Raw genomic sequence first — 9247 nt, 5'->3', positions numbered from 1 at the left:
TGCGTATATGGTTAAATCTCAGGCCAAAGAAACCGAGGCCAAGCTGCTACAATAGTTTGTATTAAATCAAAACAAAGCTATAATACTCTTCCCTTACGAATTCAAGTGAGTGTTACTGTCTTGTGCATATTCGGTTTCCCTTATTAGTCGAGGTTATAGTAATGTAATTAATGAGTTATGCATGCGTGCGCAGGTTCCACTATATTCTTCTAGAGATTAAGCTTGAGCAGGGACTAGTAACCGTCTTAGACTCGAGACGAAAAGATCCCAAGGAGTATGCGGACATGACTGGAATTCTAGAGAAGTAAGTTAAATCCATCATTATCGCACCATATCGGCAACTTTGTTCATTTCCTGATATCAAGTAATTGTTTTCTTTGTCTGCTGGCAGGGTTTGGAAAAAAATCACCTCAAAAACTCTGGAACTACCAAAGAAGCTGCAATTTAGACACCCGAAAATAAGTACTATAGTAGCATGTTCCACGCACCTCCTAGTGATTCAAGCGCTAGTTTCATCAATACCATTTAGCATGTTTGCTAATTCTCAGTTTGATTGACCTCGATCGATTTCTTGTAAAGTGGTTGTGGCAGGAACAAGGGAATGATTACTGTGGATACTACATTTGCGAGTCCATCCGCCACACGGCCTGTGAGCGGGGATACTTTGACAAACAATATGAAGTGCGTAAATAATAATATTCACAATTTTATTTTATTACCATCATTTGTGTTGAGTTTCATTTATTCATATATATGTATTGACCCCCTTTTTCAAATTAGATATTTCGGATGCGGGATGAACTCCTTCCACCAGATCGTATGCGAGGAATTCAAGAGGAATTGGCGGCATTCTTTCTTGACCACGTGATCGGTAAAGACAGAGAATACCATGTGGACCCTAATCAGCTCGATTTTAATTAGGAGATTATATTGTAATTAAGAGATACTTATATTGTATATATGTAGCCAGTACGTAGCATCGGATAGATATACGAGAACTTGTTGTTCGACCATTCTCTCAAAGAAGGAGAGGTGGTCGATATCACTTCTCTTTGTATGCATATGTTCATGACGATCTTCTGTTTCCTTCATTTGCTTACTAGCTAGCGTGTCTAGTCCTCTCTATACATATAGTACGTAGCGTCGACCAAGCACGGAGATAAGAGAGGACACTTCTCTCTATTAATTAGCTAGCTAACACAATATATGAAACACCTAAATTAACCCCCCAAAACCCCCTAAACCTCCCCCCCTTCAAAAAAAACAAAAACCCCAGCACCTGAAATGCTAACGGGTGGATGCCTATTGGTCCTGGTTGGTGCCACCAACCGGGACCAAAGGGCCTCCTGCCTGGGCTCGCTGCACCGGCCACGTGGAGGCTCATTTGTCCCAGTTTATGCAAGAACTGGGACTAAAGGTATAGGGCATTAGTACCGACACTTTAGTCCCGGTTCAAAAACCAGGACTAATGGCCCTTACGAACCGGGAATACAGGTCCTTTTTGCCAACTCGCAGTCGGGACTAGATGATGGATCCCGAGATCCGATCACCAAGCCTCTGCCCGGCCATCTCTGACGAAGAAGATGACCACTACCATTGGCCAGCGAGACGACGCGAGATGAAGTAGGGCGCTGCCAGCGTGCGTCCTGGCCAGCACCGCCGGCGCTCGGCCCGTCCCGGACCACGCCTCATGACCGAGGGCAACGGCAAGCACTGCCCCGACGAGGACGCAGACCAGAAGCCCAGATCCGGTCCACCCGCGCGCCGCCAGATGACCAACACCAAGTGCCGTTCAGGGGCAGCCCCGCCGCCGTGACGGACGCCGCCCCACGGGCAGCAGGCGCCATCCACCGGCGGAACTCCGCCGCGCGCCACCGGCCGCCGCGTGATCTGCGCGAGAACGATGAGGACGCCCCGCCGCCACCTTCCCTGGGGACCACGCGGGCTTCGCCGGTGTCCCCTCCGACGGCGGCGAAGCGGGGGAGGGGCGGCTGGCGGCGAGGTTAGGGTTTCCCCCGTGCGCCAGAGACGACACGCGGACAAGATGCATAAATATATGAGAAATGATTACTGTCTGAGTTGGTTCTTTGTAACAAGCTTGTGATAGAAGCATTTTATTCGTCTGATGGAAACATCCTGATCTTTTCTTCAACAAACCTACCAACTCGTGCACCTCCGACAAAGTAACCAGTTTATGAGTGGCCACCCAGTGTAGTCACTGGATGCACTGTTTACTCTAACAAAAGGGGCAGGTGAGGTTTGGTATCATGAACCTAGGCAGGAAAGCCAACCGAGATTGTTAGATTTATGCACTGAACTGGCCATGATAAAACTCTTAGCAAGAGGACGCTACTACTCCTAATAAGATCATCATATCTCTCTTTTTGGATAGGCTGGTTCATTAATGTCGTCGCCTCTTCCTGCAAGTACTCAACTACTGCGAGAGAAATTTGACCAAGTAAATATATATCTGATTACCATGATGATAATAGGGGCTGCTACATATATGAGTGTATTATAGGTGGATTCATGTATTGCTCCATGCGCCTTGATTTCTTCCTTGTTGGCACAATCCCTTAGCTACCGCATCGTCTTATGTTGGTGGATTTCCTGAAAAATCTGTTGGATAATATATAATTTGCTTATACTGGTGTTGTTGTTCGAAAAGATAGATTGCATGTATTTCATAATAACTTCTGGAAAGAACAGGTTGATAATACTCCTTGCAAGATGTTAACTAGTCTTGCTAAGATCATGTGAGAAGTTCCTCCTCTCCGTCGTCATGGCCTATGTGGCAGTTCTCCTTTTGGTTGGGCACTTTGTCCACTAAGGTCGCCGCTTCTTCCTGAAAATACTCAACCACTTCGAGAGACATCTGACCAAGTAAACACCAGATTGACGTGATGATAGCGTACATGGGCTGCTACATATAGCAAATGTATTAGGTGGATTCATGTGTGGATCGACGTGCCTCGCTTTCTTCCTTGTTCGCACACAATAAGCTGCGTCATCATATGTTGCTGGATTTCATGACAAATCTACAGGCAAATATATAATTTTATAGTTTGAAAAGCTTGATTGCACACATTATTCTATATCAACTTCTGGAAAGAACAGGAGTAGTAGTCACTTTATATCTCTTAAGAAGTCATGCAGGCACCCATGAATCAAGCCCACGCATGAGTAGGTGACAAAATTTGTCAAGGTCGGCCTGGAGGTGACAAAATTTGTCAAGGTGACAAAATTGATGGCCTTACATGACTTGGCTTTTCTCAACTGCTCTTTGACTAACTTTGTGCATGCGCACCAGACCAACAGTTCAGACTCTGACCAAGTATGTGATACTGTATCTAATTACACTAGTGGAATTTTATTTGTTTATTTATTCAGTGTTTCTTATCTTCAAAATATTTTCCTAAATGGTGATGGGTGGTGACTTTTCCTGGAACCAGCCCTGCATGCATTGTGCCGACTCAGGACAGAGTTTCACATTGCTTCTTTGAAGGGAAAACGTGTCTTAAAGGGAACCTGTAAAGTTATGCAAACTAGTTTAATCAGCAACGGGAGACCATTTCAATCTGTTGATCGGTTGCACTTGACTTTGTCTATTGCTCACGAGTTCTGGGCCTATATAAACACATGCATCCCCTGCATGTTTAAACCATCGTCACTCACGCCACAAACAGAAATAGGAAGGCGGGAGAAAAGAAGAGCCAAAGACACTAAAACGAGATGGCATCCTCCTCTTCCTTCCTTGTCCTTGCTGCACTTCTTGCGTTGGTCTCATGGCAAGCCACTGCTTCTGATCCTAGCCCACTCCAGGACTTTTGTGTCGCCGACATGAATTCACCAGGTACTATCTGTTTGTCATCATGTTTTCACCAAATACATATGTTGAAATCTATTTCTGGAAATTATATGCAAGTCAAATCAACTTTGTAAAATCTGAGCTTGCATGTACATCTCTTGTGCCCCAGTCCGTGTCAACGGGTTTGTTTGCAAGAACCCGATGGAGGTCAACGCGGACGACTTCTTCAAGGCGGCCAACCTCGACAAGCCTAGTATGCCCAACAAGGTTGGATCCAACGTCACTTTGATCAACGTCATGCAGATTGCAGGACTCAACACCCTCGGCATCTCAATTGCACGCATCGACTATGCTCCCTTGGGTCAAAACCCACCACATACGCACCCTCGCGCCACTGAGATCCTCACGGTGCTCGAGGGAACATTGTACGTTGGCTTTGTGACATCCAACCAGCCCGCCCCCAACAAAAACAAGTTTTTCTCCAAGGTTCTCAACAAAGGTGATGTGTTTGTCTTCCCCGTGGGGCTCATCCACTTCCAATTCAACCCCAACCCCCATCAGCCCGCTGTTGCAATTGCCGCGCTCAGCAGCCAGAACCCAGGGGCTATCACAATTGCCAATGCAGTGTTTGGGTCCGACCCACCAATATCAGACGATGTTCTTGCCAAGGCATTTCAGGTGGAAAAGAATACAATAGACTATCTCCAGGCTCAATTCTGGGAAAACAACCACTACTAAGTCAGACTTTTGTTGATTACCCAAAAGACCAGTGCACAAATGAAGGACATGGTTGAGTTCCTAGATATGCATCCCAATCTATAAAATAAATGGAGCATATATATATGGCATGCCATTGTGTGTCTGTAATCAGTGAATGTATTTCTACCTTATAAATAATTCACAATATTGTTTTTATCACACTAATATGATCTCAATTTGCCTCTTTTGGAATTTGACGTGTCATATTTATCATAACAAATCAAAATTCTGGGTTCTTTCCCCTTGTTCCGAACTAATAGATTATTATATGACAATTCAATATATGTTTGATGCTAAAGTGAACACCTAGGATTGTCCTGCACTACATGTGAAGTATGCCATGGTTGGAATCCGGTTGTGCTCGGGATTGAAATGTGAAAGTTGAATGTGCAAAAGTTGCATCCTGGGGTCGTTGTTGAGGTACCTCGCTTTCTGGTGCATATAATCAGTAATTTACAGTCCCTTTGCTATGGAACTTGATTTGGTTATTGTTAGCTCAATTTTCCAGCATGTTTTGTTTTAGCTTCCTTTTGGTTCAAACTCTTGTAAGTTTGATTGATGGTTTCTTTAATGGAAACCGATGAGGTGGATTATTGTATCAAAAAACATATGAGCATTATTTTTTGTCTTATGTTAAGAACTATATGATTTTTGCTAAGTTATAAAAATTGGGCACACCGGGGGCCAGGTTTCAAAAATCAGCTCCAACATAAATGATAAACATGCATAAATACAAAGAAAAGATTAACGATTATTACTCAAACCATAAAAATGATTATTATTTGAATTGTTTCTTCGTAACAAGCTGGTGATAGAAGCATTTTATATCGAAACAAAATTTTGCCTGCTTTATAAAGGAAGCTACACAGCCGAACGATGCATGGTGTTGAGGAAATCCCCATACAAGATGATCAAAGAAAAGCACAGCAAAAACAAGCCAAACATGCCAACAAGCACAGAAAGTGCACAACTAGATGCCTCGAGCATGCCGCCGAGAAGAAGCACACGAGAGGCTGGACCACCTTGATACCCAACCAGGACCGCCACCAACAACAAACCACGCGCCACATAGGAGAAACCACTAGACTTTGTTGCACAGTCACGGCCCAACTACTGCCAGAGAGGACCATCTGTCCTCTTGCTCTGAATCGAGGAGCGTCATCCATATCGGCAACTAGGCAGGACGAAGGGAGGACGTCGTCGCGTGTAAAAGATAGGTGTAAACTATATCACGAGGTATTAGAGTTGAGGTAGGTTCGATTGGATATCCACACCATTTGAACGCGCAGCCACGACGAAAGATAGTCACTCACCGACGACACCCTCACAAGGGTCATGACGCAATGCGCCACTACCACTGTGTCTGTCGGGGCGAACAAGCGTATTCATCCTGAACTGGCATGGAGGAGCTCACCATCAGAGGAGCCTCACCCACGAACGGTGAAGTGCAGCCATACCTTGTCTGCCGCAATCACCCGTCATAGGTCAACGATCACGGTGCTGCCCTTGATTTGCGCGAGCGTCGACTTCGGTCAAAGTTCCCTGATCCACAAACACAAGTGAGGTGGAACACGGCTCCTTGGTGCTTTGTTGAGGGGAGAGGAGGGACATGCCATAGCTGACTACCGCCACTCGGTGCTTTGTCAGCATGGTGCCGACCGATGGCGGCAAGGGCAGGATGAGAGGACAGGGCCTGCGGCCGGCGATGGAGATCCCCTTTGTGTGGTCCAAGAGGACACGGCCTACATGTTGACTCCTAGAAGCTTTTTATTCGTTTGATGGAAACATCATTTCTGTATCAAGACTACCAACAAACACCTCCAAGAAATTAATCATTTATGAGTGGCCACCCAGCCTAATATCATTGGATGCATTGTTTACTCTAACAAATCATGCAAGTTGAGGTGTGTTATGACACTAGTCAAGAAAGGCCAACTAGATTGTCAGATTTATGCACTGAATTGGTCATGATCAAACTCTTAGCAAGAGGGACGTTAACTACTCTGACTAAGATCACAATGAATTGTTTTTGCTCTACATCGTCGCTGTTTACGTGTATGTGGATTAATGTGCTTAACCACTTTGAGAGAAATTTGACCAAGTAAATATCTGCTTGATGTCATGATAACAGGGACAGCTACATATAATAGCTGTGCTAGCTAGGTGCATTCATGCATGGAATGGCGCGCCACGATTTATTCCTCATTGACTCAATCCGTTAACTACTTCCCCATCTTATATTGTTAGACTCTAACGTTTCTAAGCAATCTAATATATATTTTGATATCAGCGGACGATGACTCGTGTTCGGAAGTTTTGCCCTTGATTTTGCAGGATGGTACGATATTCCATTATATCTCTGACCATGATTTTTTTAATCGTATGTATGTTAAGTTGTTAGCACACATAGTTAAAAATGCAGAAGGAACTTTCCGCTTTAGAAGCCATAGACCCAGGAAGCCCTCGAGGTAGAAAACGACTGCTTTACATCACTTGGCTTTTCCAACTGCTCTTTCACTATGACCTCGTGCGCACCAGTTTTCACCAGGACCAAGTATATGATACTACATGCTAGAAACCAAAGCGACTTGGATATATCTAATAAACTATGGTGATGTGTGGTGATTTTTGCTGGAACCAGCCCTGCATGCATTGTGGCTGACTTGTTGGAGATCAATAAATAATCACAATTACTACTCAGCCGTACGTCAGATGATGGAGTAGATTAGGAGTATTAAAAGGGGAACTAAAAAGTTTATGAAAAATAAATCAATCAGAAGCCAGAGACCATTTCAATCCGTTGGTTGGTTGCACTTGACTGCGTCTACTGCCCACAAGTTCACACTGGCTGTTGCGCCTATATAAACACATACATCCCCTGCATATTCGAAACAATCACTTACACCACAAACACAAACAGAATCACAAGTGAAAAGAAGAGCCAAAGAAATAACTACAATCAAATGGCATCTTCCTCTTCTATGCTTCTCCTTGCCGCCCTTCTTGCATCCATCTCATGGCAGGCCATTGCCTCCGACCCTAGCCCACTCCAGGACTTTTGTGTCGCCGACATGCATTCACCAGGTACTACGATACTTCCCCGGTTTCCTGACATATTATCAGCAAATATATATGTCGAAACTATTATTTTGGAAATTATTTGCAAGTTGAAACAATTGGGTAAGATCTGAGCTTACATGTCACCTCTCCTCTATCCACCCAGTGCGTGTCAATGGGTTTGTTTGCAAGAACCCGATGGAAGTCAATGCGGATGACTTCTTCAAGGCAGCCGCTCTGGACAAGCCTAGGGTCACCAATAAGGTTGGATCCAATGTCACCTTGATCAATGTCATGCAGATTGCTGGACTCAACACTCTCGGCATCTCAATCGCGCGCATCGACTATGCTCCCCTAGGCCAGAACCCACCACATACGCACCCACGCGCCACTGAGATCCTCACAGTACTCGAGGGGACATTGTATGTTGGCTTTGTGACATCCAACCAGGAGAACAAGTTCCTTTCAAAGGTGCTTAACAAAGGTGATGTGTTTGTGTTCCCTGTGGGGCTCATCCACTTCCAATTCAACCCCAACCCCTACAAGCCAGCTGTTGCAATTGCCGCGCTCAGCAGCCAGAACCCAGGGGCTATCACAATTGCCAATGCAGTGTTTGGGTCGAAGCCAGCAATATCAGATGATGTTCTTGCCAAGGCATTTCATGTGGAAAAGAATACAATAGACTATCTCCAGGCTCAATTCTGGGAGAACAATCAGTACTAAGTCGACCTTGGTTGATCACATGGGAGATCAATGCACAAATGAAGGACTTGGTTGAGTTTTAGATATGCATCCTAAGCTATAAAATGAATGTAGCATATGTCATTCTAGTATGCATATGTAAGCCGTGGATGTATTTCTGCCTTATGAATAATTGACAATATGATTTTTTTATTTGGCCAATTTTGATTGATATGTTGTTTTGGTTAATGTTTTGTATTACATGTAAGAAACCGAAAATTCGGGTATTTTCTCCATGTTCCAAAAGAATAGATCATTATCTTGCAAATTACATAAGTTTGATGCGAGGGTTGATCACCCGAGGAAATTGTACTCATACGGTGCAATACATGTTACGTATGTGTAATCTCCACAATTGATCATGATGCGTGACAAGGCAATTTAATTAATATCAATTTTTTATGACACGTTTCCCATCCAATTTCATTTTTGTGATGTTATTCTATTTACAAATCATTCTTGACTAGTTCTCGCCGCTTCTAGACAGGTTACAATATGAGTAGATAGAAATGATTAACCCATCATTATCAGTGGTACAAATAAATCATAATGGAAATCCCAATGAATTGCAATCCTAAAAATTAAAAAGGAAGGAGACGTTCCTGGTGACTCCGTTAATCTTAACATGTTGTGCTAGTTCAGCCTTTTTAAGGTGATTATATGGATAGGGTGTGCGTGTATGCTCATACAGATGAGTGTGCGTGAGCATTTGCGATTATACTATGTAAAATAACAACCAATACGGTAAAAAGTTATTAGGATTAGGGTCCTCAAAATTCGGTTGGAAATCCTTTAAATTTGAATGGCAGAGGCCTAACTTTCATTCAACAGCTACGGGCGTGTTTGGTTGCCTGCATATGGTCCAACCTGGCCCGCGCGGGA

General features: G+C 44.0%; 2 protein-coding genes across 2 annotated transcripts; both read left to right on the top strand.

Moving 5' to 3' along the window:
• The first annotated feature begins 3671 nt into the window (after positions 1-3671).
• Positions 3672-4714, top strand: LOC123089715 (germin-like protein 8-5). The gene is made up of 2 exons (XM_044511309.1): positions 3672-3853; positions 3978-4714. Exons 1-2 carry the CDS (start codon positions 3733-3735, stop codon positions 4544-4546), a joined length of 690 nt encoding a protein of 229 aa, XP_044367244.1. The 5' UTR covers positions 3672-3732; the 3' UTR covers positions 4547-4714.
• A 2816-nt stretch (positions 4715-7530) lies between these two features.
• On the top strand, positions 7531-8380 carry LOC123089714 (germin-like protein 8-11). Its single transcript, XM_044511308.1, has 2 exons — positions 7531-7651; positions 7791-8380. Exons 1-2 carry the CDS (start codon positions 7531-7533, stop codon positions 8345-8347), a joined length of 678 nt encoding a protein of 225 aa, XP_044367243.1. The 3' UTR covers positions 8348-8380.
• The last annotated feature ends 867 nt before the right edge of the window (positions 8381-9247 follow it).

Source organism: Triticum aestivum, chromosome 4B (assembly GCF_018294505.1).
Source record: "Triticum aestivum cultivar Chinese Spring chromosome 4B, IWGSC CS RefSeq v2.1, whole genome shotgun sequence".
NCBI lineage: Eukaryota > Viridiplantae > Streptophyta > Magnoliopsida > Poales > Poaceae > Triticum > Triticum aestivum.
The sequence above is the reverse complement of the archived record's forward strand: the minus strand, read 5'-3'. Positions and strand labels throughout refer to the sequence as shown.